The sequence below is a fragment of the Oncorhynchus keta genome, chromosome 4 (genome assembly GCF_023373465.1).
Source record: "Oncorhynchus keta strain PuntledgeMale-10-30-2019 chromosome 4, Oket_V2, whole genome shotgun sequence".
Lineage (NCBI taxonomy): Eukaryota > Metazoa > Chordata > Actinopteri > Salmoniformes > Salmonidae > Oncorhynchus > Oncorhynchus keta.
This window is the reverse complement of record NC_068424.1, coordinates 47,662,697-47,675,295: the sequence shown is the minus strand read 5'-3', so window position 1 is coordinate 47,675,295 and position 12,599 is coordinate 47,662,697. Positions and strand designations below refer to the sequence as shown.

The 12,599-nt window shown below is 44.3% G+C and overlaps 1 protein-coding gene across 1 annotated transcript; it reads left to right on the top strand.

Moving 5' to 3' along the window:
* The first annotated feature begins 7,441 nt into the window (after nt 1–7,441).
* Nucleotides 7,442–11,838, top strand: LOC118383688 (arylsulfatase I). The gene is made up of 2 exons (XM_035770145.2): nt 7,442–8,097; nt 10,033–11,838. The coding sequence occupies exons 1-2, from the start codon at nt 7,784–7,786 to the stop codon at nt 11,426–11,428; spliced, it is 1,710 nt and encodes a 569-aa protein (XP_035626038.1). The 5' UTR covers nt 7,442–7,783; the 3' UTR covers nt 11,429–11,838.
* The last annotated feature ends 761 nt before the right edge of the window (nt 11,839–12,599 follow it).

The following is a 12,599-nucleotide window of genomic DNA, read 5'->3' as shown; positions in this document are numbered from 1 at the left end:
ATCAGGCAATAGGTAGACAACAGGAAATTCGATAAGCTAAGGTACAGGCAGGGAATAGACAAAAGACGTCATTAGTGAGGCAGGCAAAAACTATCATACACAGGAGGAGTACACCACAGGAAACCCAGCGCTCAGAAAGATGTGTATCTCAAAAAAAAAAAAAAAACCTCATAGTGATGGGGTGCAAAGAACTGAACTAAATAGTGTGTGATAATGACATACAGGTGTGTGAACAGGTGAATAGAATTCAGGTGATTGGGATCTGGAGAGTGAGCTGCGTTCAGGGGATCTAGGTCTTTGAGGGTGCGAGTTGGAAATTGGGCTGGAAAGTGAGCTGCGTTTAGGGGATCTACTTGTTTGAGGTTGTGAGTTGGAAGCAGACGTTACAAGTTTGGTGGAAACACACCACTGCTGGGAAAATGTGCATATTTTCATTATGCCTATTTTTGAATAATCACATGAAAGTCGCCAATTGGATGGAGACCTAGCTACTGACATGAATCATGCTATATGTGGTAGCCTACTTGCCTGTTGTTTGCAAGTATTATTTTTGAACCTCTATATTTGTCTCTCATATTTCGATATTGTGTAAGAACACAGTTTGACAGGATGAAAATATAGCAAACAAATACACAAAAATACCTCTCAGAAACCAGATACTCTAATTACTCAAGCGTCTGGGGTCGAGTAAAGTTGTTTTCGGGGCATTGTAAGGTATCTGTCATACTGTCCTCAAACATAGTAACTCTTCGTTTTGACTAATATGGTAGAATTATCAGTGGAATTATTGTTGGCAGTTAGATGTTTTTTAAAGGCCTTCATCATTTTTAAAGGCCTTCATCAGCCTTCATCATGATGTCAACCCTGACATCTCCTCCTCATCCTCACCCTGGCTCTTTGGGCCTGTTGTCTTTGGGTGGGGTTGTGGCTGGGGTTAGGGGGTTTGAGGACTAATGTTGATTCTGGTGATGTTGTTTACTCTCAGAGCATTCCACAGCTCCCTCAGTGTGCAAGTGTGTGTGTTGCTGGTGTGATATTGTTTTAGCATGTGGAGCGGATCATTTTCCTGGCATATTACAGTAGGAACGGTCATCAAAATTGTTAAAAGATTTGAAAGCAATTCTAATAAATGCAACAGTTGTACAATGGATGAGGATACTTCAATCCACCAGATATTGACTGAATAATAGCACATAAAACATTGTACTGGCACGAACTAATAATGAATGGAGTTCAGGTATTTTGGTAGGAATTCAGGCATTCAATTTATTGTACAATTTCTCACGTTTTTGATGATGCTCTCATACATATGTTTTCTTACTATATCAGGTCTTTAAAAAAATACTTTGATAAAATAAAGAAAATTGTATGTGCCTCATTTGCATATACACTTGAGTAAAGAAAATATTAAGGACACTTGCTCTTTCCATGACATAGACTCACCAGGAGTATCAAGGTGAAAGCTATGATCCCTTCTTGATGTCACTTGTTAAATCCACTTCAGTCAGTGTAGATGAAGGGGAGGAGACTGGTTGAATAAGGATTTTTAAGCCTTGAGACAACTGAGACATGGATTGATACATGGATTGTATATGTGTGCCATGAATGGGCAAGACAAAATATTTAAGGGGCTTTGAACGGTGTATGGTAGGCGAGGCAATCATTTGAGAAACCAAGGCTGTCGAGTCTGCCAATAAGAATGTGGTGATTGACAGAGTCAAAAGCCTTGGCCAGATCGATGAATACGGCTGCACAGTAATGTCTCTTATCGATGGTGGCTTTGAACCGTGTATGGTAGTAGGTGCCAGGCACACCAGTTTGTGTCACACTCAACAGTTTCCCATGTGTGTCAAGAATGGTCCACCACCCAAAGGACATCCAGCCAACTTGACACAACCATGGGAAGCATTGGAGTCAACATGGGCCAGCAACCCTGTGGAACGCTATCGACACCTTGTAGAGTCCATTCACCGACGAATTGAGGCTATTCTGACGGAGAGTTAGATGTGTGAAAAGGTTAGTTTGACTATTGTAAGCTCTATCATACACGTGATATGTGGTCCAATCACGTGTTCCAATCAGACTATGGCCCACAAATGCACAGCAGAACCTGAAGTGATAACAGTTGAAAGAGTTCAACCTTTTTTAAGAAAAAATATTTTTGAGTTTGGCAATGTAGATGCTGATAGTGGTTTGAAGAGAGAAATGTGGGCACGTCAGCCAATGGTTAGCCCAGGGGACGTGTAAGAACCTCGACCATTAAAACACAGCACAAGAGTGGTAAAGGGTCACCAGAACAAAATGTAAGTCATCAATCCAGCAAGAGTTCAGTAACAACTGGATTTTGCACCCCTCAAACACAGGAAATAGATGGCAGTGTGGCTGTATCACAGTGTGAACCCCCACATCTTCAAACCCTCCACAGTGATCCCACAGAGACAAACACGTTCTCCATGTATCTGTCTCTCTCTCTCTTTCTTTCTGTATTATTCTATGTATCTGAGCCCACTCTTTCGCTTTCAGTTACAGCAAAATGTACAATGACATTTAAAAGATGAAATGTACTACGTTCCACTGATGCCTGTATAGATTCTGATTGGGTAGCAGGTCTTTGGTTCTGCTGCGGTTCGCTAAGATGACCCTCTTTACCGGCATTCCAAGCCTCTCCCCAGTCCCTCTAGGAAAGTTATACATAAATCAACAAGGAAACGAACACCTCAGGTACACCTCTCTTCTTTTTCTCTCTCTCACTCTCTTCTGCTTTGACCTGCCTTAAACTCACCCTCAGACCAGGCCAGCCCTGACTGCAGAGTAAAATGTATTTTCTGCTAAGTAAACTTCCCCCGCTTCAATTACATTCCCTTTAAGGCGGTCTTACACGTCCCCTGGGCTAACGATTGGCCAACGTGCCTGCATTTCTCTCTTTAAACCACTATCAACATCTACACTGCCAAACTCAAAAATAGGTTTTGATTTTCTTAAATATGTTGACCTCTTTGACCTGTTATCATTTGAGGTTCTGCTGTGCATTTGTGGACCTTAGTCTGATTGGAACAAGTGATTGGACCACATATCACAATATATGAAAGAGCTTACAATTAAACTCATATTTTCACCCATCTCTTTGTCGGTGTCTACTATACCCGTTAGTCTGTGAGCTGCACAACAGTTGCTCTCTCAGTGAATGGAACTCTGTAAAATCCCCTTCAAACCTATTGAACTGGTGAAGTGACCACAGAGCAGAACTCCAGTTTCCAAGTTTTCCTGCAGGATGGGTGTCTGTGATTTGTAAGTGGCTCTTTCAGAAGCCTGGTAGGAGATGTTATCAGGTCGCCTGTATGTACTCTGGATCTGTGAGTCTTGCTCTTTCTCCCCCAGCTCTGCAGCCCTCGTAAAATAGCAGGGATAATGAAAGAGGGTCTGTGAGCGGAGCTGAGTGGGGAACACTGTCTGTGATTGTGTCGTGGGTTTAGGGGCCCCAGCATAATCACAGCTCCCCAAGAACCCCCCGGGCCCATATCATGTTTTCCTAGTGTTTGGGATTCTTAGACTGTGTCTATAATTCAGAGAAAATATTAGACTTAATTTTTTACATGAATTCATACACATGAATCACTACAGAATTACAGTGCATTCGGAAAGCATTCAGACCCCTTGACGTCTTCTGCATTTTGTAACGTTACAGCCTTATTCTAAAATGGATTTAAATATGTAAATCCTCATCAATCTATGCACAATATACCATAATGACAAAGCGAAAACAGTTTTTTAGAATGTTTGCAAATGTATAAAAAAAAATCAAAACAGAAATACCTTATTTACATAAGTGTTCAGACCCTTTGCTATGAGATTCGAAATTGACCTCTGGTGCATCCTGTTTCCTTGATCATCCTTGAGATGTTTTTACAACTTGATTGGAGTCCACCTGTGGTAAATTCAATTGATTGGACCACAAAGACTCTTCCTAGAGCTGGCTGCCCTTCCAAACTGAGCAATTGAGGGAGAATGGCCTTGGTCAGGGAGGTGACCAAGAACCCAATGGACACTGACAGAGCTCCAGAGTTCCTCTGTGGAGATGGGAGTACCTTCTCTGCAGCAAGGACAGCCATCTCTGCAGCACTCCACCAATCAGGATCTTATGGTAGAGTGGTGAAATGGAAACTACTCCTCAGTAAAAGGCACATGACAGCCTGCTTGGAGTTGACCAAAAAGCACCTAAAGGATTCTTAGACCTTGAGAAAGAAGATTCTCTGGTCTGATGAAACCAAGATTGAACTCCTTGGCCTGAATGCCAAGAGTCACGTCTGGAGGAAACTTGGCACCATCCCTACCGTGAAGCATGGTGGTGGCAGTATCATGGTGTGGGGATGTTTTTCAGCGGCAGGGACTGGGAGACTGGATCGAGGGAAATATTATTGATGAAAACCTGCTCCAGACAGCTCAGGACCTCAGAATGGGGTGTAGGTTCACCTTCCAACAGGACAATGAATGGGCTCCCAAGTGGCGCAGTGTTCTAAGGCACTGCATCTCAGTGCTTGAGGTGTCACTACAAACCCTGATTTGATTCCAGGCTGTATCACAACCGGCCTTGATTGGGAGCCAATAGGGCGACGCATAATTGGCCCAGCGTCATCCGGGTTAGGGTTTGGCCGGGGTAAGCCGCCATTGCAAATAAGAATTTGTTCTTAACTGATTTGCCTGGTTATATAAAAATAAATAAATAAACATTTCTCTTCCCCTTCAATAGGCTGAAAATATTTGGCGTGGGCCCTCAGTTCCTCAAAACGTTATACAGCTGCACCATTGAGAGTATCTTGACTGGCTGCATCACCGTTTGGTATGGCAACTGCTTGGCATCCGACTGTAAGGCGATACAGAGAGTAGTGTGTAAGGCCCAGTACATCATGGGGCAGAGCTCCCTGCTATCCAGGACCTATATACCAGGCGGTGTCAGAGGAAGGCCCTAAAAATTGTCAGACTCCAGCCACCAAAGTCATAGACTGTTCTTTCTGCTACTGCACCGCAAGCTGTACTGGAGCGCCAAGTCTAGGACCGAAAGGCTCCTGAACAGCTCCTGAACAACATGGCCAGCCTGAAAGTTCCCTGAACAACATGGCCACCCTGACTATTTGCGTTGACCCCTTTTTTATTTGCATGGACTCTTTTACACCGGCTCTTTGCACACTCACTGGACTCTACCCACACACACATATACTACACTGACACTCCCAACACACACACACACACACACACACACACACACACACACACACACACACACACACACACACACACACACACACACACACACACACACACACACACACACACACACACACACACACACACACACACACACACACACACACACACACACACACAAAAAAACACACACACACCTGCATATTGACGCCACACACACACGTACACACTCACACTTTTCACATTAGCTACTGCTACTCTGTTTATTATATCCTGATTGCCTAGTCACTTCTACCCCTACATACAGTACATCTACATGCAGTATATTACCTCAATTATCTCAACTACCTCGTACCCCTGCACATTGACTCAGTAACAGTAATCCTTGTATATAGTCTCGTTATTGTTATTTTAATATGTTACTATTTCCTTGTTTATTTGTTTTACTTTTTTAACTTAGCATTGTTGGAAAAGGGCTCGTAAGTAAGCATTTTACGGTGAAGTCTACACCTGTTTTTCGGCGCATGTGACATTCTAATGGCCGAGAATTTGATGTTAATTTCTCTACCATAAGCCACATCCAACATCGTTCTCGAAAATTTGGCAGAACGTCCAACCGGCCTCACAACAGCAGGCCAATCATAAGCTATGGACAATGAACACAATTGCATTTTATCGATGGCAATTTGAATGCAGAGATACCGTGACGAGATCCCGAGGCCCATTGTCGGGCCATTCATCCACTGCCATCACCTCATATCATGTCTCAGCATGATAATGCATCGCCCCATGTCGCAAAGATCTGTACACAATTCCTGGGAGCTGAAAATGTCCCAGTTCTATGACCTGCATACTTACCAGACATGTCACCCGTAGAATATATTTAGGATGCTCGGGATCGACGTGTACGATAGCACGTTCCAGTTCCTGCCAATATCCAGCAACTTCGCACAACCATTTTAGTGGAGTGGGACAACATTCCACAGGCCACAATCACCAGCCTGATCAACTTTATGAGAAGGATATGTGTTGCACTGCGCAAGGCAAATAATGGTCACACCAGACTCTTGACTGTTGTTACTGATCTATGCCGCACATTTTTTTAAGGTATCTGTGACCGACAGAAGCATATCTGTATTCCCAGTCATGTGAAATTCATAGATTAGGGCCTAATGAATTTATTTAAATTGACTGATTTCCTTATATGAACTGTAACTCAGTAAAATCTTTGAAATTGTTGCATGTTGCGTTTATATATTTGTTCAGTGTAGATCCTAAGGTTAACTTAGAAAACAAAGCACGAACAAAGAGATGCATACGAAGCCAGACGCCTAGGACATGAGAATTGAACATACAACCTTCCTCCATGGACTGGATACAGGAGAAAGAACAAAGCCATTTAACTCCATTTAGAACATCTGAAGGCATGACCTAAAACCAACCACCCTTGACCAATCAAACGATACCAAGTTTACAGTGTAACCTGACCACCAAGGCCTAATCTCCAGAGGGGGTCACAGCATGTAAAAGGCTTGTGTGGGGGATGGGACCAATGTGAATGAGACAGAATTCCTAAGAAGACCATTAAAACCTTTTTGCATAGGGTAAATCAGAGTACAAGTTACCACTGAGATAATACATTCATACAGATAGCATCAGATTTATCTGATAAAAAAAAATCTAATGTTTACCTTTATTTAACTAGGCAAGTCAGTTAAGAACACATTTTTAAGATTAGAATAATACTATAGTATCCATGTTTGGTATCTATCATTTTGGCCCTTCAGATGGGGAAGGGCTGACTAGTCCTTGGGCATTGGGCTTCGTTCCATTCCTTGTCTTCCTTGACTATTTGCCATGCAACTCCAGGTAACAAAGAGGACATAAATAAGGGCTGAGCCTACAATCTGCATTATCTCCTAATGTATAGCACAAGTTGACTGCAGGTATTAACTTAAAAGTAGCTGAAAGAATGGACATTTATTGAAAAATGTCAAGATAATTGTTTTGGTCCAGACCAGTCATAAACGTCCATGTTTGGCCCAAATCAAGGCTGGTCTAGACCGACCAAATCTGAACTAAAGATAGACATCTATGTTTGGGCAAAATCAAAGCCGGTCCAGACCTGTACAAATAAAAAATCAACGTCCGTGGACGTTTAAATAAACAAAAAATGACCAAAAAAAGACATCCAAAATATGTTGTGTTGGTCTGTGAATAGTGGGTTATTTTAATGAGCCAGGGCAAACTCATTCGGGTGGGGTTAATACTACCACTGTGGAAAGAGGAATGTTTTGTAAGGACCCTTAAACAACATTTTAAGACACGTCAGCAAAAGGTATGTCGGTAGTATATATCTCTGATCATTACGCACAAGGTTCGTGGACATCATCATCATAGCGCGAGGAGAGATCAAACATGTTCGGTCGGTGCAGGCTATAAAGTGTAGTGTACTTTTGCTAGAGGGATACTGTACCTATCGTTTTAACATGCTTTTCTCGTTTATGACAACGTTATACAACGAATTAGGTATATATTTTCACTTATAGATTGCCTAAACATTTAAAGGCGCGCAGTTACCATGGCAGTGTCAGCTCTAGCCGGATTCTCCGTGGTCAGTTTGCTCAGTCTCGGCTACCTGTCGTGGGACTTAATGAGTCCGAACCAGGTGGAGAGCGAGTCAGTTCCGAACTTCCGAGACCGGTCGCCGGTACCGCATCCCCCTCACATCATCTTCATCATGACGGACGACCAGGGATTCAACGATATCGGTTACCACGGCTCCGACATCCAGACACCGACGCTGGATAAACTGGCCGCGGATGGAGTGAAGCTGGAGAACTACTACATACAGCCCATATGCACGCCATCTCGCAGTCAGCTGATCACCGGCAGGTAAAGTGCATCTTTTATCGCCAGATCTGAAGTAGCCTAGAGAGTTGTTCTTTTGTAGTCAACTAATTCATGATGTATTCAGACAGATGTTTTTCTCTATGTCTTTTTTTCTCAGCATTGTTGTATTTTATCTGTAGGATCTTTTCCCTATAGTTGGAGTAATGTGGAGTAACCAATACCGAGTAGCCTCAATAGTAATGGATGAATAGATGGATCCTGTCAGGGCCGTTTTAACGGATTTGAAGACATTTGTGGCTTAGCCCAAAGCCAGTAAGAGGGGTCCGGGCAAAAAAACAATGAATTTCAACTAAATTCATGAATTTGGTGCACTTTGACATGAACATTGAGAGATTAGAACATTGAGAGATTATATATTTTTCAGATAGATTCCCACCTGCCACAGCAGACACTGCCAGTACTCAATTGCAGTAGCTATGCTGGGTCTCTCTACTCTGGAACACATACATTACCGTTCAAATGTTTGGGGTCACTTAGAAATGTCCATGTTTCTGAAAGAAAATGATTTTGGTTGTCCATTAAAATAACATCAAATTGATCAGAAACACAGTGTAGACATTGTTAATGTTGTAAATGACTATTGTAGCTGGAAACGGCTGATTTTTAATGGAATATCTACATAGGCGTACAGAGGCCCATTATCAGCAACCATCACTCCTGTGTTCCAATGGCACGTTGTGTTAGCTAATCCAAGTTTATAATTTTAAAAGGCTAATTGGTCATTAGAAAACCCTTTTGCAATTATGTTAGCACAGCTGAAAACTTTTGTGCTGGTTAAAGAAGCAATAAAACTGGCCTTCTTCAGACGAGTTGAGTATCTGGAGCATCAGCATTTGTGGGTTTGATTACAGGCTAAAAATGGTCAGAAACAAGGAACTTTCTTCTGAAACTCGTCCGTCTATTCTTGTTCTGAGAAATGAAGGCTATTCCATGTGAGAAATTGCTAAGAAACTGAAGATCTCGTACAATGTTGTATACTACTCTCTTCACAGAACAGCGCAAACTGGCTCTAACCAGAATAGATAGAGGAGTGCGAGGCCCCGGTGCACAACTGAGCAATATATTTTTTGTATATTTTTTGACCACCAAAAAAGGTCTGGACAAAATATATCCATATATCTGTTTGTTTTTCAACTTTTTGATCATTCATAGTTGATACATTGATTACACGGAACCCAAACCGGCTGCGCGCGTGCGCCATCGTGCATAAATGTATTTTCTCCCCCCATACCAAACACGATCACGACACGCAGGTTAAAATATTAAAACAAACTCTGAACAAATTACATTAATTTGGGGACAGGTCGAAAAGCATTAAACATTTTTGGAAATTAGTTAGCTTGCTTGCACTTGCTAGCTAATTTGTCCCATTTAGCTTGCTTGCTGTTGCTAGCTAATTTGTCCTGGGATATAAACATTGAGTTGTTATTTTACCTGAAATGCACAAGGTCCTCTACGCCGACAATTAATCCACGCATAAAACGGTCAACCAAATCGTTTCTAGTCATCTCTCCTCCTTCCAGGCTTTTTCTTCTCTGGACTTTATATTGCGATTGGCAACATTCATAAATTAGGTGCATGACCTCTACCGACCTCATTCGTCTTTCAGTCACCCACGTGGGTATAACTAATGAGGAGATGGCACGTTGGTACCTACTTCTATAAACCAATGAGGAGATGGAAGAGGCAGGACTTGCAGCGCGATCTGTGTCACAAATAGAACTAACTTCTATTTGAGCCCTTGGCAACGCAGACCCTCATTGGCGCACGCCAGCCGTGTGGGTGCAATAATTGAATAACAGATTTCTAAATTAATTTTGCAACGCGAGCGGTGTAGTCAGGGTATTAGGCTACTTTCATTGTTCGTCAATTACTTGAGGGATCAGACATTTTATGCCTTTGTGTCCCTCTGCCCAGGTACCAGATCCACACTGGCCTGCAGCACTCCATCATCCGACCCCGTCAGCCCAACTGCCTTCCCTTTGACCAGGTCACCCTTCCCCAGAGACTGCAGGAGGCTGGCTACTCCACCCATATGGTAGGCAAGTGGCACCTGGGCTTTTACAAGAAGGAGTGCCTGCCCACCCGCCGAGGCTTTGACTCCTACTTCGGTTCTTTGACAGGCAGCGTGGATTACTACACCTACAAGTCATGTGACGGCCCAGGGATGTGTGGTTTTGACCTCCACGAGGGGGAGACGGTGGCATGGGGTCAGGGGGGGAAGTACTCCACCCATCTGTACACCCAGAGGGTGAGGAAGATCTTAGCTGCCCACGACCCTGAGGCACAGCCTCTGTTTATATACCTCTCCTTCCAGGCGGTGCACACACCTCTCCAGTCCCCACGGGAATACATCTACCCATACCGTGGCCTGGGCAACGTGGCCAGGAGGAAATATGCAGCCATGGTGTCGGCTGTAGACGAAGCGGTGAGGAATGTGACCTATGCCCTTCGTAAGTATGGCTACTACCAGAACAGTGTCATCATATTCTCCACTGACAACGGAGGCCAGCCCTTATCCGGGGGTAGCAACTGGCCTCTGAGGGGGCGTAAGGGCACCTACTGGGAGGGGGGCGTGAGGGGGCTGGGCTTCGTCCACAGCCCCCTGCTGAGGCGCAAGAGGAGGGTGAGCAAGGCCCTGGTGCACATCACTGACTGGTACCCCACGCTGGTTGGGTTGGCTGGGGGAAACGCATCACAGACCGAGGGGCTTGATGGGTATGACATGTGGGGGGCCATCAGTGAGGAGAAGGAGTCCCCCCGACTGGAGATCCTCCATAACATCGATCCTCTCTACAACCCGGCCCGGAGCGGCTCCCTGCAGAGTGGCTATGGCATCTGGAACACAGCCATCCAGGCCTCCATCCGCGCAGGCGACTGGAAGCTCCTGACCGGGGACCCCGGATACGGAGACTGGACTCCGCCCCAGATGCTCCCTGGCTTTCCCGATGGCTGGTGGAACTTGGAACGCCACCTGGAACCTCAGAAGTCAGTATGGCTCTTTAACATCAGTGGAGACCCGTACGAACGCTATGACCTGGCCGAGCAGCGACCAGACGTGGTCAAAGAGCTCCTGGCGCGGTTGGTGTTCTACAACCGGACTTCGGTCCCGGTGCGGTACCCCTCTGAGGACCCCAGGGGCGACCCAGACCTGAACGATGGCGCGTGGGGACCGTGGGTGGGGGACGAGGAGGAGGACCACTGGAATGGGGTCTATCACAAAAAGACCAAGAACCGGAAGAAGTACAAGCTGTCCAAAACCAAATCTTTCTTCAGGAGACTTAACACTAGAATCATGTCCAACCGGATATAGGAGCTGCTTTAGTCTTAAGCCTCCCTATAGAGATGATGTGGAACCAGACTTTTAAAGCAATTACTTGTTTACACTCCACAAGTTGTATGTTTCTGAAAGTCTTCTTTTGTAAACAGTGGCTATATGATTTGTGATCAGAATAAGATTGACAATGGAATTTTGAGTTGAGTTGAGTCCAACTACACACACCTGTGACAGTAGCTCTTGCTGTTGCTGTGTGTTTTCTGCTGATAAAAGGAAGAATCAGCAACAAATAGACTCATTGGATGATTTATCCATTCTCCGTTATACTGTAGGATAGTTGTTGATATTCAAGATAACCCATGTTTGAATGGGGTATGTCAGAGATACTTGTGTACGTTTCTGTCTCTGTTGGAGAATCTCTTGAGTGACTCATATTGAATATGAATAAATATGAAAAAGTTCAAGATTTCCACTCTTCTTCAAATGCCTTTTCTGAGGATGATCCAGTAGGTCAGACCGATGCCCCCACATATCATCACATTACACGTTGTAGACTGGACACATCAATGTGATGAATGAGGTAACATTGCCCTCTGATGGAAGTTAGGAAAAGCTCCGTTTTTATGCCAGCATACTAGAACCCGAAGCCTCTTCACTCACTTCTCTTTTAACAAATTCCAGTCGATTAGGAGTAAAGAGGACCAACTCTAACCTATACCGAGTCTTATGGAAATGGCAGGAGGTGCCGATTCTGAAGGTACCAGATTACGGTTGGATCTGGCGAAATGTGGAAACTATACCATGCACTAGGGGCAATGTTAGCACCTAGTTAGTACCTTTTAGTAGGCTCGTGGCTTGCGAGGCCATTGTGGATGAGGGATAGGGGATGGGCGTTTTAGCCACAGATTCCAGCTCTGAGGGTCACGTTGTCATGACGTGGTCCTTTCTGGGTTATAGATCATGGTTTCCCACTCTCCCCTGCACCCGGGTTCTGTTATCTCAGGTCGTAAATTCCTGGCGGAGACTCTCTCCCCCTGGCCATGCAGAAAGAGAGACACAGAGAGAACAAAGGATTTCATGTGGTGAATTCCTAAATCCCCGAAATGGGAAATTGAAACAAAATGCCCACTTGTGAGAAGGTAGGAATGGTCCGTGGACACCTAAGGGTATGACGAGTGTGTTTCATTTGGTGACCTCAGAGAGGACA